This window comes from Moschus berezovskii, chromosome 11, assembly GCF_049115385.1.
Source record: "Moschus berezovskii isolate FMDL1 chromosome 11, NW_MosBer_1.0, whole genome shotgun sequence".
Classification (NCBI taxonomy): Eukaryota; Metazoa; Chordata; class Mammalia; order Artiodactyla; family Moschidae; genus Moschus; species Moschus berezovskii.
Genome location: NC_142470.1, coordinates 1,665,876 through 1,691,713, shown reverse-complemented (window position 1 = coordinate 1,691,713; position 25,838 = coordinate 1,665,876). Strand labels below are relative to the sequence as shown.

The 25,838-nt window shown below is 63.5% G+C and overlaps 1 protein-coding gene across 3 annotated transcripts in view; it reads left to right on the top strand.

The window, feature by feature from the left end:
- COL5A1 (collagen type V alpha 1 chain) overlaps positions 1-25,838 on the top strand; it is a 140,336-nt gene that overhangs the window by 54,809 nt on the left and 59,689 nt on the right. For all 3 annotated transcript variants that reach the window (XR_008682561.2, XM_055401113.2, XM_055401112.2), the window contains exons 5-25: positions 325-456; positions 1,758-1,895; positions 2,610-2,861; positions 3,765-3,932; positions 4,041-4,097; positions 6,182-6,223; positions 6,429-6,491; positions 12,823-12,897; positions 13,639-13,731; positions 15,090-15,146; positions 15,923-15,976; positions 16,281-16,334; positions 17,595-17,648; positions 18,783-18,836; positions 19,935-19,988; positions 21,284-21,328; positions 22,191-22,244; positions 22,778-22,822; positions 23,286-23,339; positions 23,556-23,600; positions 24,514-24,567. Coding sequence is in view for 2 of the 3 variants with exons in the window: in XM_055401113.2 (XP_055257088.1) it covers positions 325-456; positions 1,758-1,895; positions 2,610-2,861; positions 3,765-3,932; positions 4,041-4,097; positions 6,182-6,223; positions 6,429-6,491; positions 12,823-12,897; positions 13,639-13,731; positions 15,090-15,146; positions 15,923-15,976; positions 16,281-16,334; positions 17,595-17,648; positions 18,783-18,836; positions 19,935-19,988; positions 21,284-21,328; positions 22,191-22,244; positions 22,778-22,822; positions 23,286-23,339; positions 23,556-23,600; positions 24,514-24,567 (1,644 nt within the window). In the remaining variant the exon portion in view is untranslated. The remainder of the gene's footprint in view (positions 1-324; positions 457-1,757; positions 1,896-2,609; positions 2,862-3,764; positions 3,933-4,040; positions 4,098-6,181; positions 6,224-6,428; positions 6,492-12,822; positions 12,898-13,638; positions 13,732-15,089; positions 15,147-15,922; positions 15,977-16,280; positions 16,335-17,594; positions 17,649-18,782; positions 18,837-19,934; positions 19,989-21,283; positions 21,329-22,190; positions 22,245-22,777; positions 22,823-23,285; positions 23,340-23,555; positions 23,601-24,513; positions 24,568-25,838) is intronic.

Below are 25,838 nucleotides of genomic sequence, written 5' to 3'. Positions count from 1 at the left end.
GATGGATGGCTGGGTGGGTGGATGGGTGTTTGGGTTGATGGGTGGGTGGGTGGGTTGATGGGTGGATGGGTGGGTGGATGGGTGTTTGGGTTGATGGGTGGGTGGATGGATGGATGGGTGGGTGGGTGGATGGATGTTTGGGTTGATGAGTGGTTGGGTGGGTTGATGGGTGGATGGGTGGGTGGGTGGGTGGGTGGCTTGGGTGAGCAGCTCCCCCACAGGAGGTCTGGCCCCGAGGACCAGCTCTCAGGTGTCAGGCGGTTCTCCTGGGTGCCCAGCGGGCCCCCTCTGTGCCGCCTGCTCAGAGCTTTCCTCCTCTCCCAGGGTGACATCCAGCAGCTGCTCCTCGTCGCCGACCACCGGGCAGCTTACGATTACTGCGAGCACTACAGCCCCGACTGCGACGCGGCCGTCCCCGACAAGCCCCAGTCTCAGGACCCCAACCCAGATGAATACGTGAGTCCCGGCGGGGGCTGTGGCTGGACCTTGGGAGGGGCGGGGGTGGGGAGACATGGAGGCCTCGGGACCCCCGTTTCAGGCGAACCCCCTGGGTGAGACAACTCGGTCCTGGGGACAAGGTGGGTCCCGGGCTCGCTTTACGAAGCGCTCTGTGCTCCAAAGCGACGGAGTCATGGAGGACGCCGCTCAGGAGCGTTTCCCACGAGTTTCTGGGTCAGGAGAGCCGGAGCCGGGCTCAGCACCTGGGCGGGCACTGAGTGAGCGGACGCGCTGCAGGTGCCCTCAGGGACCGTCCGGAGCTTGTGGGGCAGGAGGGGCTCAGCGCTGTCCCAGCACAGCGATGGGTGCTCTGACCCCCAGAGCGGCAGGGACTGCGAGGGCCAGCCTGTCCCGAGAGCTCCTGGATCGTGTCTGATGGCGCCATCTGCCTACCGGGACTGGGTGTCCGGGGTCAGCCCGCCCGTCCACCCCACAGTCCAGCAGCGCCCCAGCTGACTTGATTGTCGGTTCTTTGCACTATTTTTCAAATCCTCTGCCCTCCCTGCTCAGGTTTGACTCCTGTTTCCTTTAAGTAAAATTCGGGCCTGCCGTTTACTTCTCCGCTGAGTGCCCCTTCTCTCACGGGCAGTCAGGAGGCGAGGGGGCCTCCGTGAAGCTCCAGGCTCTTGGCTCAGATGTGTCTTGGACTCAGTCACTAAGCCGTGTCTGACTCTTTTCCACCCTCTGGACGAGAGCCCGCCAGGTTTCTCTGACCCTGAGGTTTTCCCAGGCGAGAACGCTGGAGAGGGTTGCCGTTTCCTCCTCAGGGGACCTCCCCACATCCCGAGAAGCGGGTGGAAAGTGCTCCCCTCTGGGTCCCTGCAGCCAAGGCCTCCCGGCCACCCCCCAGGCGCACCCCCATACAGAGAGCAGTACCCTCTGTGTCGTCCTCCGGGAAGTCCCTCCAGTGTGGTCTGGGCCTTCCGTGGAGGTCAGGGGCCCCAGGCGGCAGCAGCATTGCCAGCAGAGCCCATGGTCCGGCTGGCAGTCCCGGCCCTTGGGTGTTCAAGGTCAGAACATCTGGACCTTTCAGAGGGCACAGGGGCCTGTTTCCTCCCCAGGACTCCCCATGGGGCTGACCCTGCTTCCCGGGAGCTGGGGGGGGGCGTCTAACAGGCCCATAGGGTTGGTGTCTGGAGCAGGGCACAGCCTTTGGGGTCCACTCTTACTGGCTGACCCCACGGGGGAGGGAGACACAGGCTGGTGTCCCAGCGGGGCAGGGGCTCCGGCCCTCCTCATGCGGCCCCGTTTGCTCTCAGTACCCAGACGGAGACAACGAAGGAGACACCTATTACTACGAGTATCCCTACTACGAGGACACGGATGACACGGGCAAGGACCCTGCCCCCACCCGGACGCCCGTGGAAGCTGCTCGTGAGACCACGGAGGTGGCCGAGGTCTGGTCCCCGGGGCCGCGGTGCAGGGTGGGGGTGTCCCTGGGGGCTGTAGTGTGGGGTGTGGGGGGTGGCTGAGGCCTGGCCCCTGGGTCAGGGGAGGGGATAAGGAGGCCTCAGCAAGAAAGGGAGCCGTTTGGTGACACGTGGACACCGGGCGTGGTGTGGGTAGGAGCTCGGCAGGAAAACGAGGGGCCATATGCACTTTGTTCTCATGGGGAGTGTGGGGCAGAGGGCTTCCCACGGTGAGGGGGACGCGGGGTCCTGGATATGATGGAACACAGCCCCCTCCCCACAGAGAGCCCGGGACACTGGCCTGTGTGGCTCTCAGAGTCTGGAAGCTTCTCTTCCTCTTATTTTTGGCTGCTGCATGGCTTGCGGGATCTTAGCTCCCCTACCAGGGGTTGAACCCAGGCCCTCAGCAGTAAGACCGTGGAGACTTAACCACTGGAGCACCAGGGGCTTCCCTGTTCTCTGCTCTTTAAGAAATCGTGAGAGACAGCTCACCCCGTCCGGTGCGTGACCGCAGGCTTAGTCATGCCCAGCACGGCCCAGGGCTGGGCTGCCTCCCCCGGACCGAGGGGCCCCTACGCCGGGTCCCCAGGGTCCAGCTGGCCGATGGGTCTGCCTCCCTCTCCAGCCTCGGAGGAAACCCCAGACCTGGTCCCGCCGTGCTGGCACCCCCCCTAACCCTGCGTGTCTGTGCCCGGCTCTCAGGAGCTGACCCAGCCCCCGACGGAAGCCGCTTCAGCGCCCGGCACCACGGCGGGCCCCGAGAAGGAGGCAGACCCCGGCGTCGGGGGCTACGACTACGTCCCCAGCGAGGACTACTACACGCCCCCCCCTTACGAGGACTTCGGCTATGGCGAGGGCGTCGAGAGCCCGGACGAGGACCCCGACCAGCCCCCGGACCAGGGCGCCCGGGCCGAGGTTCCCACCAGCACGGTGCTCACCTCCAACGGCTCCAATGTAATTGCTTCCCTGCGAGCGGGCCGGGCCCCGGGGCTCCCCCTCTGCCCCTCACCCTGCAGTCCCGGGGCGGCGGCCCTGTCCCCATCCCCACCCCACGGGGCGCTTGGCAGCCGGGCGTGTTAGATGCTGCCTGGGGCCCCACAAGTTTAGGCTCACCGGCTGCTGGACCTCAGTGTTGTCAGGGTTTGGTCAGCAGCGTGGGTAGGACGAGCCCCTGCTCCAGGCCTCGCAGGTTCAGGTGGAGATGGCTGAGGTCACATGTGTGCAGCCGTGCTCTTCTCTGTGGCCTGGGGGTCGGACAAGCCGACGGGACACGGCCCGACTTGAGATCTCCACCAGTGACTGACCTTGGATGGTGATCTCCCCATCTCGAAAGAGACCAGAGATCTCACTTACAACCTGGTGCCCGAGAGGCCCGCCGCTTGGGGTCATTGCCTTGTTTCCAGGTTGAAGAGGGGTTTGGCACGGCCAGGGCCCATAGCGGATGCTTGGCAATAGCCACTGTGTGATGTGATGCTCAGTGCTGGATGGCCAGAGGGCACACACACGGGGTTGTGGCAGGCTCAGAGCCCTCTGCCAGCAGCATGGGATTACGGACATGTTAGCCCAAGGCCCTGGGCCTGAGGCAGAGCCCCTGGTGGCCGGGGTTCCCCAAGTGCATGGACAGTCTGGTGCAGCATGGCTGTCCCTGTGCAGCTCTGGTTTGCCACGGGGTTGTAGGGGTTTGGGGTGAGTTTCCCCTTTATGAGAGGGAGACGGTGTCTCCCGCAAGTGCGCCGCCAGGCTCCCCGTGTCCTGTGATTGGGGAGGCTGTGGTCCTTCGAGCCTCCTGGCTGGGGGCCTGTGTCTCCTGCCTGTTACTTGGCGTCCTTCCGGTGACCCCCACTGCCCTCTCTGCAGCCGGCCCCGCCTCCGGAGGAGGGGATGGACGACCTGGAGGGAGAGTTCACGGAGGAAACCATCAAGAACCTGGACGAGAGCTACTACGACCCATACTATGACCCCACCATCTCCCCCTCCGAGATCGGGCCAGGCATGCCTGCCAACCAGGACACCATCTACGAGGGGGTAAGCGGCCGCGGAGGGGGACCCCGCCTCATCAGCCACGCGGATCTGGTGTAACCTGTGCCTTTTCCCTCCTCCTCCTCCCCTCTCTCTGCATCTCATGAACCCCAGATCGGAGGGCCTCGGGGCGAGAAAGGTCAAAAAGGAGAACCCGCCATCATCGAACCAGTAAGACACTTTCTTATTCTCTCTCTGGAACCAGCAGGATCAGGGTCAGGGGTTGCATCTTGGGGGCTTGTGGTGGGTTAGGTAGCATGGGGACCCTACTCTGTTCCCAGGGGACCCATGAACCTCCTTGCCCCGGGCCACCATGAGGAGCCACGTGACTTGCAGATCCTGCATGCTGCTTTGAAAAATCCCTGGGCAGGACAGTGTTCTGGACCTTGACTGGAGGGGGGTGTCTGCCAAGATTCAGATGGGTCAGGACCCTCGGTGCTGCACACCCAGGATCCAGGCACAGCACCGTGCCTCCAGTCCAGCTCGAGAAGGAGACTCAGCTCTGGGAGGGAGGGAGCCCCTGACCTGGGAGGGCAGAGGGGGTTAGCAGGCCGAGTGGGGACCTGGAGCTGCCGGTCCCCGGCGGGGAGGACCCGGTTCTCCTTCCAGCTGGTGAAACAGGCAAGCTTGGTTTTCAGCCCCCTCTAGGGGATTTAATAAAACAGCTCCACGCCCAAACTCCCATTGAGTAAAACTGCCCTGTGCCCAGCGACGGGGCCGGGGGAAAGTTGAACAAAATGACCATTGATAAAGCCTTAACCCTGGGAAAAAGTTCCATGTGCCCCTCGTGGGTTTGTGGGTGTTCGCGGGGTCCCACGTTCTCTGCCTCAGGGAGCCGCGCCTGGCTGGGAGCAGCAGGGCCCAGCTCGTGGCCTGAGGCCCCGGCCCTGACCCGGGGCGGGCAAGGAGCCGCGTGACCAGTGGCAGGAGGAGGGGCGCCCTGCAGCCGCACGTGGGGGCACGGCCTCAGGAGCCAACAGGCCGCTCTGGACGCGGGAGCAGGGAGGGCCTGGCTGCCGGGGCCCAGTCCTGCCACGTCCTCCAAAAGCGAGAGGGAGGAGACCCACGTCCTGGTCCCTCGAGAGTCGCCAGCCTGTGGCCCAGGGCTCGGCTTCCTCTGCCGCCAGCACCCAGGTCCTGGTGGCTGATCCCAGGGCGTGACTGCAGTGGAGGCTCCGGGGCCCCCTGATTCTGGGGCCCCTGGCATGAGAACTGAGGCGGCCCCCGTCCTCCTGTGGAACTGGGAAGGTTCTGTTGGAGCGTCGTCCCCCTAGAGGCACCAGAGGCCGGTGGCTGGAGCATCAGGACAGGAACGGGGTGATGGTCGTGCTGTGTGCTTCCCCCACCCCCTGGCCTGACCCAGCTCCCGCGGCCCCCAGCCCTCCCCAGGCCTGCGACCCTCCTGTGAGGGCCCGCCCGCTGCCCCTGAGAACAGAGGCGGTGTGTCTGCGGTGCGGCAGCCAGGGCTGTCTCCCTCAGTCCCGGCCGAGTTCTGAGCCTGCTCGGCTGCCGTGGTCAGAGGAGCCAGGGAAGCCGAGAGTGAAGAGGCGGCCGGAGGAGCTCTGTGTGCGCCTCGAGTGCACACAGCTCTGCGCGCACATCTGTGTAAACACAGGGTGTGTCCTCCCGGTGTCCGGGCAGCCCCGGTGGGGATGGTGAGGGGCTTGGTCTGCAGGGACCTGGTGTCCGACAGTGAGGCCTGGGGGCGGCCGCCTGGACCTGGGCTTAGTTGGGGGCGGGGCTGGAGGAGCAGGAGAGGGTCCGAGTGTCTGGTGGGCCGGCTGTGTTTCCCACTGGAGCAGGGAGGGGCGGGCCCAGCACGGCCTGTCTGAGCGGTCGGCCCCAAGGGGCCTCGGCCTGCGGACCCCCTCCTCTTGTGCCCCCCGACCCCCTGGGCAGCCATCTCACCGTCACTGGGTCCTCGGCCTGGGCTCCACGGCCCCCTGGGCTGCCATCGCCGAGGCCTGCCTGGGCGCTGCCCCCGGGACAGGAGGGGCCGGGATCTGGCGCCCTCTGTCCTCTGACAGGAGGTGCTCAGAGCTCTGTCACCGCAGCCCCCGCCTCGGCCCCACGGCAGAGGTTGCCACTCCAGACCCATCCCCGGGCAGAGCATGCGGACCTGGAGGCCTGGGCCGTGGTCCTGCGGGCCACCCGGCCTGGAAGCCGTCCTTGGGGCTGGGGCCAGGGGGCCAGGCCCACGTTTCGGGATGGGGCGGCCGTCCCGGGGGCTCAGATGCTTTCCCTGTCTCTTCCAGGGCATGCTCTTGGAGGGGCCACCCGGCCCCGAAGGCCCCGCGGTGAGTGACCTGTTTTATTTCCCGTAACTTGTGGGGGGTCCTCGGGGGTGCAGGGAGGCCCCTTAACGCTCCCGGATGGAAATCAGGGGCGGACGCCCTGGGGTGGGCACTCGCCCGACTCCCCACCTCACCCCGCCCTCTCCTGGCAGGCGGGCACCGCCCTGTGGCTGCATCTTTAATTGCCTGATTTTGTGTTTAATTCTAGGGTCTCCCAGGACCTCCAGGAACGATGGGTCCCACAGGCCAAGTGGGTGACCCTGGAGAAAGGGTAAGCATAGTTCCTGGGATCCTGGGCCCTGTGGCTCGTCCGGGCGTCACCCCACGAGGGGGCCGGCCTTGTCCTCACACACACGGGTGACCGTGACAGCCCGACGTCCTTCCCCAAACTCTCCCGACCCGGCCACGCCTCACGCCACCCCTTACTGCGCTTGCTCTCCTGCCGTCTGGGGTGGACCATCGCCTGGCCCTGAGCTGGGAACAGGCGACCTGCAAGGAGCTGGGTCGTGAACCCCTGGGGCCCTGGGGGAGGGGCGGTGCACGGTGCTGGCCCCGCGGCCGTGCGTTAGTGGGGCTAACACACGGGCTGCCTGGGGCTCCCGGGCCCGTGGTGTCCTCCCCCTCACTCCAGCTTCCTTGTTAGAAATCAAGCGACAGATGCTGGAGAACTTGCTCTGGGTCAAACAGACCGTCCCCGGCAGCCCTGGGTGGCTGTAGGCGAGACGCGGGCTGAGCCCGGACGCTGAGATTTCGCTCTGACACCTCGTGGGTGTTTGGGGTACTGCAGCCCCTGTGGCTTCTCGTCCACCTTGACTTTTTCCTTCTTGTTTTTCCCGCTGGTCTAACGGGTGCGAATGTGAGCGCGGCCAGACTCAGCGCTAATAACCGGGTGTGGCTGTAGATTAGAGGCCCTGGGAGCGTGTCTGCACCTAAGAGATGCCTGGCACACAGCCCGGGGCAGAGCAAGGACCTCACCGTTTTGGGGAGGACATGGCTGGGGTCTGCTTCCGAGGGGGAGTTTGGCTGTCGGGTGCCAGGGCTTTGGGGCGATGCTCTGGGCGGCATGAGGTGCCGCCCGCAGACGGAGCAGAGGGCCGCGTGGCCTGAGAGGGCAGCCGGGTCGGACTGGTCACTCTCACTGTGTTGCTTCCCTGAGCCCGTGGCTTGGGGGCCAGAGTAGGGGCCTGAGTCACGCCTGGCCTTCCCGCGCATCCATGCCGCTTCGTCCTCGGCTACAGCTGAACAAGTGAGACAGGCAAGTGAGGGGCCCGTCAGGACCCGGGACTGCCGTCTCTAACCCAGCTTGCTCCACAGGTCTGTGTGAGACGGGGTGACAGACCCAGGGGTGGGGCTGGGCTCAGACATTAGCAAGAGCAGACGTCTCTCTTGGACGTGGGATGGGGCGCCACCCACCGGGGCCACAGGCGGCACAGACCACGTCTCCCGTCAGCCTCGGCATTGCTTCTGGCACGCTCACCGAGGTCCACGGTGCTGGGCCCTGGTCTGGCGCTGAGGCTCTAAATGCTTCTGAAACACTTGGAGGGGCAGAGGCACCTGACTCTGGAAGCTGGGCCTTTTAGAGCTGAGCTCTCTGGAGTTCGAGGCACGGTCCAGGAGACGGGGACCAGGGTGGGTAGGCAGAGAGATCAGCTACTCGATAGCTGGCTGTTCTTGGAGTTGGAAGGGAAGTCGGCAGCCCCCCACTCCCCCGGGCCCCTTCCCAGGGGGACGGGCTGATTCTAGGAGCTGAGCACTGCCCACCCTCGGGGCCCAGTTCTCTTCCAAGGATTGTCCCTGCTCACAGCCCAGCATCCCCTCAATGCCCGGATCTCCTGGTTGTCTGCTCATTAGCTGTGAAAGAACCCTGGATGTGGGGTCAGGACCCCACACTGCCCCTGCCAGTAGGGTGACCTCAGGACCCCGTGGAGGAGAAGAGAGAGCTTTGTCCTCTTAGGTTTTGTCCATGGGGCCTGCAAATTAACCTGAGCAAAGACCTGAGAGGAGAAAAGATGAATCATCTCATTGATATTTCTGATTTCACACGTAGGGAGGGCTTCATGTAGACGCGAAAACCTGGTAAGTGGTTTGACTTGGGAACTTTTATACCATTTTAACAAAAACCAATACGTTGTGGAGGAGTGATTACGGAATTCATAGTGGGAGGGGCAGAAACTCACCGCAGATGAGGTGCCCACTCACCTGAGTGCCCACTGTCCGCCTCGAGTGATAAGGGTTGCCTGCTTCCCGTCGTCCTGGTTCGGGGGGATGCTGGGAATTCCCACCACCTTCGCAAAGGGAGGCGTGTGTCCTGCGTTTAGGCTGACTGGGGGAAGGCAGGGGCCTTCCCCGCATCTGTGAGTTCTCAGTTGAAGTGGCATGTTTTGGGCTGGCGTGTTCTGATCGCCATCGTCTGCTTGGCCTCACAGGCCCGTCTGCACGTGAGAGCTGCTCGCTGGGGAATCTGGAAGATCCTCGCCCACCGCCCCTGCTTCCCCCGATCCTAGGACTCTGCCACTCTTCTTTTTTAAAGAATAGTGTTGCTTGTTTATTTACGTATTTTTGGCTGTGCTGGGCATTCCTGGCAGTGTAGGCGTTTCGCTAGTTGTGGAGAGCAAAGTCTACTCTCTAGCTGTGGTAGGCTTCTCTGTTGCAGAGCCTGGGCTCTGGGCACACTGGCTAGATTTACGCTCAGGTCTGAGGACTGGGCACAGCCTGGGTCCCTGCCACGTGGCCAAGATGCAGCGTCCACTGAGACCCGTAGGTAGCTTCCAGTTCTGCAAAGGCCAAGGCAGGTGACTGCGGGTACCCTCAGGGCAGGGTGTTGTACCGTCTCCCGCCTCCTGGGGGCTGGGTGTGGGGCTTGGTCCCCCAGTGCCCCTGTGTGCCCAGGATGTCCTTCATGGAGACATCCAACCCAGGACACCTGGTTAGTCACCTGCTCTGCACAGCTGGGTGTCTCTGTGAGGTCCCGGCCACAAGCCGTGGTGATGCGGGCCTTCCCTGGGGGAGGTGGGGCCATCCTCTCTGTGACCTGCTCGCCCCTCTGCCGTGCTGTCATGCGGAGTTACTAGCATGGAGCTGGGGCCACCTGAGTCTCCTTGTTAACCCTGAACCCCTGGAAGCCGGAAGGACCCTTTTTCATATTAGGAAGCACACGGGTGGGGGCCCTCCCGAGAGGGGTGGGCTGGGAGCGGAAGCACCCAGTGTCTCCCTCCAGGCCTGTCTGGCCTCCTGGGCTCAGAAGATGTCAGTGAGCTGTCTGGGACTTCCCAGCCCCCTCCTGCTACAGGCATGACCAAGGTGGGCGGAGGGTGGGGGTCCCTGGGGGAGGGGTGCGGCTTCCCCCCAGGCTCTGGCCCCGGCTGCAGGGGTAGCCAGTGTTCAGATCTAGACCAGAAAGTGACCACGGAGAACGCCTCTGGCCTCCCCCAAACAGCGACTGCACGGGAGCGGACCTGAGCAAACCACTCCGATACTGAGGGTCTGAGGGCTGATGCGGCTCCTCTCCTTTTCCCGGCCTTTCTGAAGCGCGAAAGCAAAAGTATCCCAGCGTAAGGACTGGCCCGGTCCCGGGCGCTCCCCGCCAGCCCCGCTGCCTCTCTTTGTTGTGGGCTGCAGCTGGGCTTCGCAGCCGGACATGAGCCCGGATCCGCCTGCTGCTGAGTTCCGGGCTCTGGATCACCGGGGCTGGAGCCGGCAGCTGCTTTCAAAGTGTCTGAGCTCTCTGTTCCCTCTTGTCTGCACCAGCGCGATGCCAGGATGGCCTCGGGAAGCCCTCTGTTGACCTGGTAGGGCCCTGGTGTCTGTCCCTGGTCTGCATGTGACCTGCCCTGCAGCACCAGTGCTTTACAGCATCTGCCCGAGCAACTCAAGGCATCGATCAACAGACACACAAAGGCCGGGCGGCTCTTGTTACCTCGCCCTGAGCCTGGTGGCTGGGGCGTGCCCTGAGTCCGACACAGGCCGTGGACAGAGTGGCCCTGTCCTCAGCTCGAGTCCAGTGGAGGGTGGCGGGGCGGCTGGGATGCAGACACATATTTTGCCTTGGGGGGCAGAGTCTTTGAGAAACAGACCCCAGGGTCTGGCAGAGTTTGACTGATAGCTTTTTCAGGCAACGGTGGATACAGAGAGGACAGCTGGGGGTTGCGTGGGACTCACATCAGATTTTAAGGTGTCGGAGGATCCCTTAAAATGGGGGGTTCTCTCCCACAGGCAAACCTTCTCTCTCTCACAGGGTTTCCAGACTGTTGTCTGTCTACCGCATGCTCTTGGGAATTGTTTTCGGTGTAGCTGATAATGTCGGCACAAGGGCGAAGTTGCTTTGGGGCCCCGAGGTTGAATTTTCACCCCCATGGCTTAGAAAGAGCAGGAGGAGGGTCTTAGTGGGTGAGGGGCTGCCCTCCTGGCTTCCAGCAGCACACGCACACACACACACACACACACACGTGTGAGCCTGCACGACATGGGCATGGACACGACGTGGACGACTTCTCACCCCTGGGACATACAGACTCTAGGCTCTGAGTTGGGGGTTTGCTTTGGGATCAACTCCGAGGCAGAAAGCACAGAGGTGAGCCAGCTGTCAGGGCAGAATTTCCAAGAGGGAAGGCGGCTGGCAAAGCACAGCCTGGGTTTTTCTTTTTTATGTAAATTTTATCCTCTGGGAATTTTCTCTTTTTTCAAAAATGGCAAGCAAGGACCATGTAGCCATGCCTGTTAGCAGTAAATACCGGGGTGGGGGCCACAGAAAGCCTTCGACCTGGGAGTTCTGCTTCCAAGCACCTTCCTAGGAAAGGTGGTCAGAAGTTCCCCTGGCGGCCCAGTGGTTGGGACTCCATACTCCCACTTCTGGGGCTCGGGGTCCATCCCTGCTTGGGAAACTAAGGTTCCATGTGCCACGTTTCTCAGCCAAGACAAAAAAGAGGAAAGAAATATGCCTGAAGCTTCGTCACAGCAGCCTGTGTCCTAATGAAAACTGGACCCAAACACGTGTCGCAGGGGGACAGATTCAGCCACTGACGAGCCCGTGAGGGCAGGGACCTCCGAGGCCAAGCTCACAAATAGGCCTCCACGCGCGGCAGAGGGAAGGCGCCGACTGCCAGACACGCTACAAGACCACCTCCTGAAAAGCAGAGCCGCCTCCCCGCCGCTCGGCCCGAGGACTCACAGGCGTGATTCGTACTGCGTGTTGGGTGCGTGTGCTTCTGGCCTCCCTGGCACCTACAGGCTTTTATCCCCGACTACTCCTGGAGGAACAAGAGGGAGCCTTCACGTTCTGCTTTGCAGGCATCCATGTCCTGCCTCATTTCACGAGAGGAGGGATCGGCCCTGGAGTAAAACAGCTGTGGAGGAGAAAACGGGCGGGTGGGGGCCGGGCCGGGCCGGGCATGCCCTTCTCAGCCCATCTGGGGTGGACACCCATGCTTGGTCCTCCGAGCCGGGGCTCAGGAGTCAGTTGCATCTGCCCCGGGAGTGTCACGCTGCAGTGTGAGTTCATGCTGCTTGCAGGGCTCCATCAGCACCCTCGCCGTGGGTCGGTGGCGGTCCCTCTCACTGAGGGGGGTGAGCTGCACTTCTCTGCACGCGAAGCTCGCCCAGGGCAAGCTGCTTGGGTGTCTGTCTGCCTCCATGAGAAGCTGAGCGATAAAAACGTTTTGACAAGAAGCCGTGTTATTCATGTTGCAGGGGTCTTTCCAGGCAGCGCTAGTGGTAAAGAACCCATCGGCCAATGCAGGAGACATCAGAGACAAGCGTTTGATCCTTGTCTCTGGAAGGAAGTGGCACCCCACGCCAGTACTCGTGCCTGGGAATCCCATGGCCAGAGGGGCCTGGTGGGCTGCATACACTCCATGGGGTCACAAAAAGTCGGACGTGACTAAAGAGATGAAGCACGCATGCATCCGTGCTGCGTTCACCTGGGTCTGACCTGGGCTAGAGTCAATCAGAGGCTCTGCCGGGGGGCTGGGGGTGTCGTGGACCAGCCGGGTGAGCGCTGAGGTGGTGTCTGTGCAGAGGTGGGGCCTCGAAGTGCTCTGGAGGCCTTGTGTCCCTGTCCGCCCCCCGGAATGCCACCACCTTGTGTCCCTGTCCGCCCCCCGGAATGCCATCACCTTGTGTCCCTGTCCGTCCCCCGGAATGCCATCACCTTGTGTCCTTCCAAACGAGCGGACGCAGCCCGTGCAGCATCTGCTCCACCTGCAGAGCCGAGGGGGCGTGGGGATGAGCTGCCTCTCAGCCGTCAGCACCGGGGCCCTCAGGCTGCCCAGCCCAGGGGGGACACCCGGCAGGGACACTCCTGGGGCTGTGGAAGCCCCAACACCTCGCCCCTGCCTGCCTCCCACGGGGTGGTCTCTGCCGCTTCGGATCACAGACTCCAGGCTTTCTGCCTCTCCCCTCGGCTCTGCTTGGGTCCGGGGTCTCCTCGTCCGCAGCCCGCAGTGAAGCCCCCTCCTCTGGGCTGGGGGTCTGCCCAGCCCGCGCCGGGGCCTGTGTTGCTTTGTGGTTGCAGTGTGCTTCCTGCGGGCCCTGCCTCCGCCCTGTCATGTGACCCCAGTCCAGCTCCCTCCCGGACCCTGACCCACTCTCCTGCCCTCTGTCCACAGGGTCCCCCTGGACGCCCAGGCCTTCCTGGTGCTGATGGGTTGCCCGGCCCTCCTGGAACCATGCTTATGCTGCCTGTGAGTGTACCTGTGGGGACGGCGCTGGGGTGGGCGGGCTCGGGGCTCAGAGTGAGGGGGAGTCCCTGGGCTGCTTCCAGGCCGTCGATCCCCTGACCACAGACGGGCTCCAGCCTGGGCCAGCCATCCTGTGGAGACAGCTCCTGGGAGTGTCCTGCCGGCCCGGCAGGGTGGACACCGAGGTTGGGGTCTGCAGGTCTGACGGCGTCCAGGGCAAGAGCAGAGCCCAGCTCTGCAAGAAGCTGTGTGGTGTCCGCCTCCATCACCGCACACCTGCCCTCTCTCGGACCCCCAAGCCACCCACTCCTTCCTTGAACACGACTTGCTCCTGATCTTGGGGGTCTGCAGGGGACCCGGGCCGCCTCCCTCTTGGGGAGCCCAGGCCGGGAGGGCGAGTGTGGAGGGCTGGTCTGGACCGACGTCCATTTCTCCCTGAGCCCGCGTGCCCCTCAGCATGGGCGTTGGCACAGGGCTCTGGGGTCTCAGGAGAGATGCCATGGATGCCGGGTGGGGTGGGAATCCCCAGGGCTGGAATTGTCTGGCAGAGACGGGGCAGCCCTGCACAGGCAGGCAGAGTCCCGGGGCTGGAAGCTGCCCAGCCAGGCTTGCTGCGGCTCTGCTGTCAGCTGAGCGGCCTCTGGACACCCTCAGCCCTGGGGTCCAGAGTGGACACCCTCAGCCCTGGGGTCCAGAGCGGACACCCACTTCTGCGCACCCCCACTGACCGCATCTGTTCCACAGTTCCGGTTCGGAGGTGGCGGCGACGCGGGCTCCAAAGGACCCATGGTCTCCGCGCAGGAGTCCCAAGCTCAGGCCATCCTGCAGCAGGCCCGGGTGAGTGGCGCTGGGGCGTGGGGGGCGGCTCGGAGCCCAGCTTGCAGGGGTGCTGACTCTCGCTCACCCGGGACTCAGGAGTCCGGGGGCGTGTCCAGTCATCCCTGTGCATTTGGGGGCCCTGATGGGCACCATGAGAGGTGAGGGAGGCTTCTCGGGGCCCCTTGTCCACACCGGGGTCCAGGCTCCCAGGTGCGGACATGGCCGCTGAGCCCCTCTGGCTTCTGCTGACTCTGTGTCCTTCAGCCATCCACTGCCTCCCCGGCTCTGGGATGGAGACACCCCATGTCCTCCTGGGGGCCCTTGTGATGTGGCTGGGCCGAGCCTGAACCTCGGGGTGGGGGAGCCGGTGGGTCCCGAAGCCCCTCGCTCAGCCTGAGGGTCCCAAGGAGCCTCCTTACCACTCTGCTCTTGGCAAACGAGCTGATGAGTGAATCGCGTTTTAATTGACGAGGCTCCAGATTGCTGATTGCCATTGACAAGAGCAAATCCTACCCGGCGGGCGGACCATCCTTCCTTGGAGTGCCCGTAATGGGGTATCGCAAGGAGCTGCTGAGGAGGCCCTCGTTTGGCGATATTTATGTAGTTCTGTCGCCGCAGATAGATGCTAATGATCAGAGTACGTGGATAATGAATTACAGGGCAGCGAGTACAGAGTCGTTGCCATGGAGCAAATTGCCGTGTGATGCAGTCAGCGGGCGACAGACCCCATCCCCTGCCACTGGGCTTATTGACTGGCCGGCCTGGCTGGCCTTTGAATCTGTGGGTGTGTTGACTGAAGCCAAGTGGGTGATGGGCTCCTACGATTTTTAACACAGAATCTTCCAAAATTGAAATGGCATCATGCAGGGAACAATTGCACGATGGGTGTGGAAGAGGCCCTTTGAGAAAGCAGGCGGGAGTGAGCCTCAGCAGCGGGCAGGCAGCAGGCACCTGGGCAGCACTGCCGCCCATGGCTGGGGCAAGGACTTCATTCACCCCTGAATGCTCCCCGATATAACCCCAGGCACTGGAAGTGCCACTCGGGGAATGTGTGATTCAGCTCACGCACAACACATGCCTGGCCAGCCCCCGGGCAGCCGTGTTTCACACTCCCCGTGAGGGTGCGGGGCTGATGGCGGGGCAGGTGGGGAGAAGGAAGGGTCAGCCCAAGGCTCTGGGCACCCACCCCCAAGCAGTGAGCAGGCACCCACCCGGCTGCCGCCGTTTGTGCTTGCTGCCGGGAGCCCCGAGGATTGGAGGAGGTGGGTGTGGGGTCCCTGTGACCTCCCCCCACAGAGGCTCCTGTCCTTGGCCTCTCCCACCTGTCAGGACAGGTAAACCAGCCGTTTCTCAGCATGTCCCGTTTTGCCTTGCAGCTGGCGTTGAGGGGGCCTGCTGGCCCGATGGGTCTCACTGGGAGACCGGGTCCCATGGTAAGTCATCTTGGGGGTGTGGGGGTGGGTGCCCCTTGCTGGCCGCTGCCCATCAGGCTCCCAGCTCACTGGGTCAGAGCATCTTGCTGGGGCAGGGGGGCACCCTGGGCACTGGAGGCCTGGGCTGCCCTCGGGACAGGGAAGCCCTTGCACTTGAACTGACCGTGACTCTGTCTCACCACCCCGGGGGCTCCAAGCTTCTTTCTTTTGAGGCTATTTACCATCCAGACCACTTCAGCGTGAAGCAGACCCTGATTCCCGCCCGACTCCTTGGGTAGCGTGTGCCGGGCACCCCAAGGCTAGGGAGAGGGGTCTCCAGGGGGTGTGTGTGGCCCTTGCAGTTGCAAGGAGCCGGGGCATCGAGGCACACGGGTCCCTCTCTCTGTTCCCCAGGAGGGGGTGGGCTCGGCCCCTGGCCCTGGGGTGTGTTTCGTGCCCTCCTGGCATCTGGCAATCTTGCCCTACAGTGGACAAGGATGTCCACACATGGCCCTGGGCTGCGGGCCGTGACGACGGTGGGCAGATCTGTCCTGGAGAGAAGTGAGCATGTGCTGAGCTCAGGGGTCCACTCCCCCTGTCCAGGGTTTCCCACCTGGGATGAGATGCAAACCAGGAAAATGCTTGTCCCTCGGGGTGTGTCCAAGGCAGCGGGCGGGCTCTGTGGGGGCCCTGCCCAGGGTTCAGCCCCGGGTCCTTGCCCTCACAAGTCCTCCCCAGCCACCCCTACAGCCTGTGTACCTGTGCCGGGCACCCCCTAACCAGTCATGTCTCCCCAGGGTCCTCCTGGGAGCGGAGGTCTGAAGGGCGAGCCAGGAGACATGGGGCCTCAGGTATGTACCCCGGGCTTTCTTCTCTCCGTGAAGACGGAGCCCCATCACTGCCTCTGGTCAGGGAAGCAGGTAGAGCTGCCCTCTCTGATGCAAAGCTGGAGGCAGAGTGGCTGTGGGGCCCGGAGTGGGACTGCGTGGGCTGCTTTCCATCCCACCCTGGCTCAGGGCCGTGGACCCTGCGCCTGTCTGTGAGACGCCGTGTGCTGGCAGCTGGGTGGCTGGGGGGATGAGCATGGGGACCAGGCTTGGCTTTTCCTCCGAGAAGCGGACACGCTACTGACCTTTGCCCTCTGATCCTGGACAGGGTCCGCGGGGTGTGCAGGGCCCGCCTGGCCCGGCAGGAAAGCCTGGGAGAAGGGTGAGTGTTTTTCAGCAGGAGTCCGCGCTGTGTTTGCCGTGATGACGCTGCGTCTCTCTGGCCAGCCTCCCCCGCCTTCAGAGGGCACGTCTGTGTCCAGAGCTGGGCGGGTCCCGGGTCCCGCCCCACGGCAGCGAGCTCCCCTGCCCCTAACCTCTGTCCTGAGCGTCCAAACACAGTTTAGCATGTTCTTTTAAACTGGAGCATGATGGCTTTGCACTGTTGGGTTAGTTTCCGCTGTACAATGGTGTGAGTCGGCTCTGAGTGTACCTGTAGCCCCTCCGTCTTGAGTCGCCCTCCCAGTCCCCCGGCCCAACCCCTAGGTCATCACAGAGCCCCAAGCTGAGCTCCCTGTTAACCCACATTCTGAATTAAAGCGGTTTCCCAGGTCCTTTCGGAGCAAGCGTGTAAAAGACGGAATGTCAGTGGCCCTTCCTTCTCTGGGGCAGCCTCATCTCTCCAGAAATGGCTTCGGTTTTGTTGGGGGAAACAGCCGGGTGGCTTCTCAGAGCCCCCTGCACCCCACCCCTGTCCCCAGCCTCCAAAGTTCTCTGCCCGGGCTGGCACGTTAGTGGAGGGAGCTGCCTTGCCTCCGGTGACCATGCTGACTAGCAGAGGGAGCGTGCCTTTCTCACCTGACATGAATTAATGAATAGCCTCCTCGCGAGCTCGGGAAACCCTAACTAACCCGCGTCAATCCTCACTAGTGGATTTTTCCATCAACTGAATGTTTCTGCTGAGTGGAAGGGATCCTCATTTCTTGTGTTGATGAACCTCTGCAAGGAACGTCGACCACTGGTCTGCGAGTTCCTACTCTAGTTGCGAAGCACTGGAGGCCAAACAGTCATTCCTTAGTGGTCCGGGGCCTCTGTCCCGGGAGTTAATCGTAGTTAGAAGGGAAGTTCAGAGTGAATGGCTCTCAAGCATGGCTGTCTCGAGTTGGCCTGTCAAGGCCCCAGGTCCGCAGGCAGAGGGGTGCGCGGCTGACTCTGAAAGGGCCGCCGTTGAGATTCCTAACCTCTGCTGGAATTCAGCGGCCCGTGGCAGACACTGAGGTGGTTTGCTATGTTGCACCCGCTCTGAGGTTCGGGCTTGGGAAGACTAGAACCTGTGAGGAGCAAGCGGGACTCCTGGTCTGGGGCCTCTGGGCCAGCCCGTTGCGGGGCTGTGGGGCCCTCAGACGTCACAGGGAGGCCCTCCTCAGAGTCTCCGCACGCTGGCTGCTCCTTTGTGCTGACACTTTGCCCTGCTCTGTTCCAGGGCCGAGCCGGCAGTGACGGAGCGAGAGGGATGCCTGGGCAGACTGGCCCCAAGGTGGGTGCCGGTCACCGCCCCCTGGTGCCCGTGCGGTCAGCGTCACCCCTGCCGTCGACCTGTGACGAGTATGGTGGTGACGGGGCGAGTGCAGTCATCTGGGGGCAGGAGGGTCAGTCTGGATCAGCCCCTCCGGCACGCGAAAAGAAGACGGGGCTCGGCGGGTGGATTTCATGGGTCACTCAAGTCCAAGGCCTGGAAGTCCTCTTGCCCAGGGTGGGGAGTCTGAGCTCCTCGGGGTTGCAGGGAGCAAGCAGACATTGCACTCGGGACCTCAGGTGTGTTGGAGGGCAGACTGCCCTGGCTGAGGAGGTTGCAGCCCAGGGCAGCCCACGACCCCTGGCTGCCGTGGTGCGGCGGACCTGTTCCTCTGTCCCCGAATCTGGGGTGGACCGGCCCTGTTCTTGGTACCCATCCTTCTCGCCCTGCAAGAGTTTGTCCAGGGTCATACGTGGAGCCCACAGGGGGCATGGCAGCTGTTCTCAGGGGCGCTGCCCCTGCCCACCCCGGAGCTGGTGTGGATCAGCCCCCGGGTGCCCCCTGTGAGTCCTGAGCGAACCTGGAGCCCTCCTGGCCTCAGGGACCTTTGGTGACAAAGGAGGGGAAGCTTCCTGAGTCTGTCCCAGTAGGTTACTGTCTTGTTTCAACAGCAAAAAGCATTCCAGGCTGATCTAGCCTTCCCTTGTGTGGTTTGCAGCACACACGAGGCGGGCAGCTGGGCTTCAGGAGGCCCCCGGGTGGCGGGAGGAGGGCTAGCCGGAGTGCCCAAGGGCCCAAGGGCGGTGCTGAGCCGCCCAGCGTGCAAGAAGGTGTGCCTCCGGTGTGTGGGCACCGCTCTGGGCCCTGGCGTGTCACGGTGAGAGGCTCAGGCAGACGGCAGGCACACGACTGCGTGTTCTCACACGGTCACGGACTTTGCCGCCCTCAGCATCTGAGGTCTCACTGTCCGTGGCTCAGAGTGGCCTTGGTTGGGGTTTTGGGGAAAGCTATGGGAACATGGACCCAGGGCTGTGGCTGGTGTGCTGGGGGGTGGCCAGTGGGGGCCCCGGGCATGCAGGTACGTGTGGCCTGCCACCCGGGGCCCGCAGAGGGGCCGTGGGGCCTGCCCTGAGCTGCGCTCTGTCCTGCCCGCAGGGTGACCGCGGCTTCGATGGCCTGGCGGGGCTGCCGGGCGAGAAGGGCCACCGGGTGAGTGAGTGCTGGCTGGGGGCTGCGGGAGAGGCCTGTTAAGGGCCCTTCGGGGCAGCCTCAGGCTCCTGGGGGGCTGGGCTTTCGCTCCCAGGGTGGTTGCTCAGTGAGCCTCGTGGGGCAGGGCCGTGGACGGGTCGTCCTAGGGACACGAGCTCAGCCCGCGGAGGGCCCGATTCTCCCCTGCCGCTGATGGCCAAAGGGCCACTGGGGTCCATCCCTCAAGGGGGCCAGGCAGGGGAGGCCCCCTCTGCTCAGGGGCCTCCACACCGTCAGGACCCGACAGCTGCCCTTGCGGACCAGCCAGAGCTCCCTGCACCACTAAAGGGGCACCTCCGGGACGCGGGCCGGCCCCACGCGGCCTACCCCGTGGACGGCGGTCGGGGCGGTGGCTGCGGCCGGGCTCCCAGCAGCTCCGGGGACGGTTCCTCCCTCACCTGCTTTCTCTGAGGCTGTCGATTCTCCTTTGATGTTTGGCACATCCTGGGCCTGCAGGCACATGCATGTATGTGGCACACACGTGTGCATATGAGCACCCACACACGTGTTGGCTTTGTCACACGGGGCGCCCATCGCGCCTGTGCTGCCTTGGGAGGCAGCTGTAGAGCTCCAGCCAGAGCTGCTGCGCCCACGCTCTCCACCGCTCCCGGGACCCTGATCAGGCCGGGTCACCGACAAGCAGGCGCTGAGCGCCGATGGAGTGCAGGGCCTGAGGCTGCAGGGTGCTGGGTGGGCCAGCACTGACCCTGACAGGACAGAGCGGTAGCCCTTTCAGGTGGCGGCGTGGGGCTGGGGTGCAGCAGGGACCCTGGGGTGCCGCTCAGACCCTGCCGCGGGTCCTGGGGTGCCCGCGGGACCTCCGTGCTACCCTAGCTGACCCGCCTCCAGGACTTCCAGTCCCGGGGGAGCGTCCTGCCGGCCAGCCATGCCTCTCAACAAGCCAGGAGGCACCGTGTTTTCCGAACGGTCCTCTGTGACTCTGGGAAAGGCCCGGGAGGGGGGTGGGATTTTCAGCCTCAGAAGCAGATGAAACGGGGCCTTGAGACAGCCGTGCGTGTCTGCACGGGGGGCTGGCACTGACCCTGCTTGCCTTCCTAGGGCGACCCTGGCCCGTCCGGTCCGCCGGGACCTCCGGGGGAAGACGGAGAAAGGGTATGTACCCCGCTGCGTGTCGGGCGTGCCAGCTGCCCGTCTCCTCTGAAGACTGTGGGCGCTGGGGCGGCGGGCACCCATGTTGGGGGGGCGTCAGTGGGCTTCACCCGACTTCTGTCTGGTAGACGCGGCTCTTGGACCTTGACGCTGACGGATGTGGGCGTCCTGGGCGCTCTGACCGGTTGCCCCGGGGCGTGATCTCAGGAAAGCCGTCGTGGGGGAGCTGATGAGCTCAGCATCTGAGCGAGGGGCAGACAGAGGCCATGAGGGGCCGCGTGCAGGGTCTGGGGAGGGAGGGAGGCAGAGAGAGCCCTGAAAGTGACTGTCCTTGCCCTGGAGGTGGGGCCGACTGATGGGCGTGTGTGGCCCGAGCAGGGAGGGATGCTGGGGGTCTGGGCTTTCCCTCCATCGAGCCATCATCCGTCATCCATCCGGCTGTCTGCTCTCTGTTTACCTGCCTGTCTTTAGGTTTTCCGTCTGCAGTCGGTCTGTGCCTCTATGCGTGTCCGTCTCCATCTGTGTTCTATCGGTCACCCGTCTCTTACCGTCCCTCTCTCGTCTGTCTGCGCGTCTGTCCACCCGTCTGTCCGCCCGTCTGTCCGCGCGTCTCTCTGCCCGTCTGTCCGCCCGTCTGTCCGCGCGTCTGTCCGCCCGTCTGTCCGCGCGTCTGTCTGCCCGTCTGTCTGCCCGTCTGTCTGCGCGTCTGTCTGTCCATGCGTCTGTCTGCACGTCTGTCTGCCCGTCTGCCCGTCTGCCTGTGCATCTTTCTGCCCGTCTGTCTGCCCGTCTGTCCATCTGTCTGCGCATCTGTCTGCCCGTCTGCCTGCCCGTCTGCCTGCGCATCTGCCTGTGCATCTGTCTGCCCGTCTGTCTGCGCATCTGTCTGCCTGTCTGCGCGTCTGTCTGCCCGTCTGCCTGTGCATCTGTCTGCCCGTCTGCCTGTGCATCTGTCTGTCCGTCTGTCTGCCCGTCTTTAAATCCATCATCTTCCTGTCTCTACTTTCTGCCAGGCAGTTCATCTTTCATCTCTCTCTGCACCTGGCAGGTAACCAGGGATGTTTTCTGCCCAGCTTTCCCCTCCCTGGGGCTGTGGTCTGTGAGCCCTGAGCTCGCCTTTTGCCCTCTGGGAGGCGGACACACCGGGCCTTTCCTGCTGGTGCAAGGACTAGTAGCAGCTCTGGCGTTTGCCGAAGCAGCCCCAGGCCCGAGACTCTGGCAGAGATGACGGAAAGGTGTCTCTCTGGGGTCCAGGCCGCATGGCTTGTCCCTGACCTCTGCCTCTCTTCCCCCAACAGGGCGACGATGGAGAAGTTGGGCCCAGAGGACTGCCTGGGGAGCCCGTAAGTCCACGGATCGGGTGGGATTCTGTGTCTCTCGTTGATGTTCTGGGATCGACTCAGGGCCTAAATTACGGAGTGCTCAGCCTTGAGACAAACGAATCTGGGGACTCCTGGGAACGGAATGGGGGGCACACGGGGAGGTGAACAGGACAACGCTGAGGAGTCGGTCTGAGCCTGAGTCAGGGAGAGATCTGCAGGGCGCAGGGTCTGTGAGGGGGCGTCCGGGGTCCACGATGGTGTGTGTCCGGTGTCCGTGAGGGGGCGTCCGGGGTCCACGATGGAGGGCCCCTGGGGTCAGTGTGCACCCACTCGCTGGGAGTGAATCACCCCCCAGGTGTCTGCTTAGCCTCCAAGGGGGCTCATCCACAGAGCTCTCCTCAAAGCTGTGTCCAGGCGATGCCTTCTGGGTTATTAACTCCTGGAGCGTTTACGTGACTGGGCTTTAAAACCGTGAAGAACATTTAAGTGGCCGTGCACGTTGGGAGACTGGTCTCTTGTGTGGCGTCTGAGAAGGTTCTGCAGAATGAAGGGCCCTTAAAATCAAGCGCTGGCTGGTGAGGGGTGGGGAGCAGCCACGACGGCAGGTAGTGACCACGCTGTGACCCTCCTGAGGGCGCGGGGCAGCGCCCACCCGGCCGGGGATGGGGACTGAGCCCCAACCAGTCCTGGCCCCCTCGCCACTGGTCCCCTGGGCCCAGGCTGAGAGCCGGGCTGAGGTGAGGAGGGCAGCAGGTGGGGAGGGGCATTGGCCACGCTCCCCAGGCAGCAGAGACGCCAGGAACTGGGGTGCTGAGAGGGGCGGCGGGGCAGGGGGCCGGGATTCCGGGCCGAGTCTGACCCTCTTTGATCTTCCCTCCTGCAGGGGCCGCGAGGTCTGCTGGGGCCGAAGGGGCCCCCAGGCCCCCCTGGACCTCCTGTAAGTCCCCTGAATGTCTGCCCGGTCCCTGCCCCCAGCTGTGCCCGTGTGGTCCTGCGGGCAGCCCCCCACGCTGACGGCTGTGCGCCCAGCCCAGCACTCGTGTGAGGCATGGGGGCGATGGCCCGGCGGGTGTGATCCTGCAGGCAGAGGCTTGGAGGCTGGCTGGGCTCCCCCCACCTTCCCCGCACACAGCGAGTCCCCGGGACGCCCGTTTCCTCCCTGCGTGTGCTGGCTGGGACCCTCTCGGAGAGTCCTTGAGGGAGCAGCAGCCCGTGGTGGGGCAGGGCTCCGTCCGGGGGCAGCTTCCCAGGGCCGGGCCCCCCACCCAGTTGTCTGAGAACTCCAGGTGCGCCCCGCAATGAGCCTGGCAGCCGCATTAACCTGCAGCCAATCTCAGCATTTATCTGGGCTCAAGCCTTCCCCCTCCCACAAAGCACGAGCCGTCCTCTGACCTCGTGGGCAGGACCGAGCCACGCTCACTGGGCTTTGCCTGTTGAGCTTTGTTGATTCTTTGTCTCGATGCCACCCAGGGTGTGACGGGAATGGACGGTCAACCAGGCCCGAAAGGCAACGTGGTAAGTCCGGGGATCCTGCCCCAACCACGGCCTCACAGCGGTTGCAGCCACGCAGGGCATGGGAGGGGGACTCGGGCCACCCCCCATCAGAGGGGGCTGGGACAGGAGGTGCGGGCCTCCGGCAGGAGAGGACGGGCTGAAGCCCTGCCCCATCCCAAGCCTGAGCATGCCGGGGCTGGGGGACAGGTGCTCGGCGTCCTTATCCCCTGGCCGAGCTGGTTGAGGGCAGGGGCCGTGACAGCGCCCACCGAGACGCAACGCATGGGTCTCCTGTACGGGGAGACTTTAGCTGACATGGTGGCCTGGACAGAACCTTTCTCCTGGTGGCTCCCGTCTCATGTCCCTCCTGGGTGGCCGTGCCCTCGCCCACACCAGCTGAGGGCCCCGGGTCTGGCTTCCCGCCTGGGCTCGAGAGCACCCCGTGTCCAGAGCCCCCTTCAGTGCCTGCTTGTGTTTCCTGTAGGGTCCTCAGGGAGAGCCCGGCCCCCCGGGGCAGCAGGGCAACCCAGGTGCACAGGTGAGTGAGTGAGTCGGGCTCGTGGACAGTGGGAGCTGGGGGACAGTACCCGGGGCCTGAGTGGCCGCTGAGTGCCGGCCTGCGCTGCCAGTTGGCCAGCAGGGCCTGCGGCCTGGGGGTGACCTGGGATGGGGCTGGGGGATGATGGGCGGACGGCGGGGAGGGGTTCTGGGTAGAGAAATCCTTGACCTTTCCAACTCGCTCTTTCCCTCCCAGGGTCTTCCAGGCCCCCAGGGTGCCATTGGGCCTCCAGGAGAAAAGGTAGGTGGGCTGTGCTGGGCGTAGGTGGGGCGCACCCCAGCCCGGAAGCACAGTGCCTGCCAGCGTCCAGGCCCTGGAGGGCCGGTCACCGGCTCTGGGGTGGACCTGTCCCTCCCACCTGCCTCCCTTCTTCAGTTACGTGTTGATATAAGGTTGCCAGATTCAGGAAGAAAAACATACGGGATGTCCAGCAAAATTTGAAATCTGTTGTCTGAAATGCATTCAACTGGGCCTCTCATTTTGTCCGGCTTCCCAGGCGGCGCTAGTGGTAAAGAACCCGCCTGCCAGTGCAGGAGGCAGAAGAGACCCGGGTTCGATCCCTGGGTCGGGAAGATCCCCTGGAGGAGGGCACGGCAACCCACTCCAGTGTTCTTGCCTGAGAATCCCAGGGACAGAGGAGCCTGGCGGGCTACAGTCCGTGGGGTCGTAAAGAGTCGGACGTGACCAACATGATTTGGCTCACAGGCACTTGTTTCCTTGTTGTTGGCCTTGTTTTCTTTTTGCTAAATTTGCCAACTCTAAACACATCCTGGGCTCCCAAGCCCACGTGCTGGGGAAACAGCCTGGGCTCTGGCCTGGCTGTGGCTTGGCCCCAGGTGTTCAATAAACCCAACACCGGGCTGGTACCAGGTGGGATGTCCTCCGGGGGGCAGTTCTCAGGGCATCACAGCCCCTGCTCCTGTCTCCACTGGGCGGTGGTCTTGTTCCAGTAGCCAAACCCGAAGGCCCTGGCCACCGCAGAGGGTCCGCCGTCTTTGGGCGAAGCCTGCAGGAGCGGCGCCCCTGAGCCGCCTTTTTAAGCAAATGCTTTTTGAGCAGACATGTTGAAGAGTGGCTTTGAGGGAATGTAGGGAGGGTGAGCAGCCAAGGGCACCCTGGGGCATCGGCTCACGAAGTCCCTGGTTTGTTCTAGGGCCCCTTGGGCAAACCCGGCCTCCCAGGAATGCCTGGTGCTGACGGACCCCCGGTGAGTACCCTGGCCCCTCAACCTTCACACCCCCCGCCCAGGTCCGCCCAGGGATGGGGGCTGGGAACCCAGGCAGACCGCCCCTCCCCAGCTCTGGAGCTGGCTACCTGCCTGGCCCACGTTGCCTGTTCCAGCTTCTTCGATGAAGACCCATCTGATGGCTCAGGAGTTACTGGGTTTTGGACATGCTTTCCATCTCATGCCGGTAGCTTCACACGTCAGAGCATCCGCCGCCCACACGGCCCCGCACTTTCAGCTGTAATGAGGGCGGGGCTGGGCTCCGGGCCCTCGCGTGTGTTGCGCGCGCCGCGTGTATTTTTAGCGATCGCGCACCGGGAAGCGGGGTGTGCACACGCAGCTGTGGAGCTAAGCAGACGCCGCCCAGAAGCAGGGAGCTAGGGACAAACCCGTCCGTGGCCAAGCTGCGAGGGAGGGGCGGGACAGGGACGAACGCTGGGCCTGTCTGCACCCGCCCGCCTCCGCGGGAGCTGCCAATGGGCTTTGTACTTCTCGGTTATTTTTAGCATATCTAATTGATGTCAAGTAGAGAGCCTGTTTGAGAGAATGATTAGCGAAATTAATTGTTTCAGACGCAGTTATTTTGCTCTGTTAATAGCGCCATTAGAAATGAGCTGAGAAGTTCAGCCCGTCAACCGGCGATTGGTGGTTGGCCGGCGTGGGGCGGGGCCTTGCTGTTTTCTCTCTGAAAATCCTTTGGTCCTGTGAGTCACCCATCACACGCTTTAGATGAACCAACAGATCAGTCTCATTCCTGCTTGAGCTGCTTTGAGGGGAGGGGGTGTGCTCAGCCTCTGACCTGAGTTTGGTACAAAGAGACGAATATTTTGCAACATGGCCTTTTTGTACTTTCACATACATCGACAGCTAATTGTGTTTTCTGATGATAAAATACCTTCTTCTGGAAAATTAGGAAAAGAAGTAGCATGAAAGCCACCCTGATCCCACCCTCGAGGGTTGAACCCCGAGCGCAGGTGGACCTGCACCCTTCCCGCCACTGTTTTCCCTTGTCTGCAGTGTCGGGCGTCCGGGGGCGTTTCCCACGGCGCATCGTGTCAGAGGGCTCCCCAGGCGGCTCAGTGGTGAAGAGCCCGCCTGCCAGTGTAGGAGATGTAAGAGGCACGGGTGCAGTCCCTGGGCTGGGAAGATCCCCTGGAGGAGGGCACGGTAACCCACTCCAGTCTTCTTGCCTGGAGAATCCCATGGAGCCTGGCAGGCAATATCTGTGGGGTCACAAGAGTTAGACATGACTT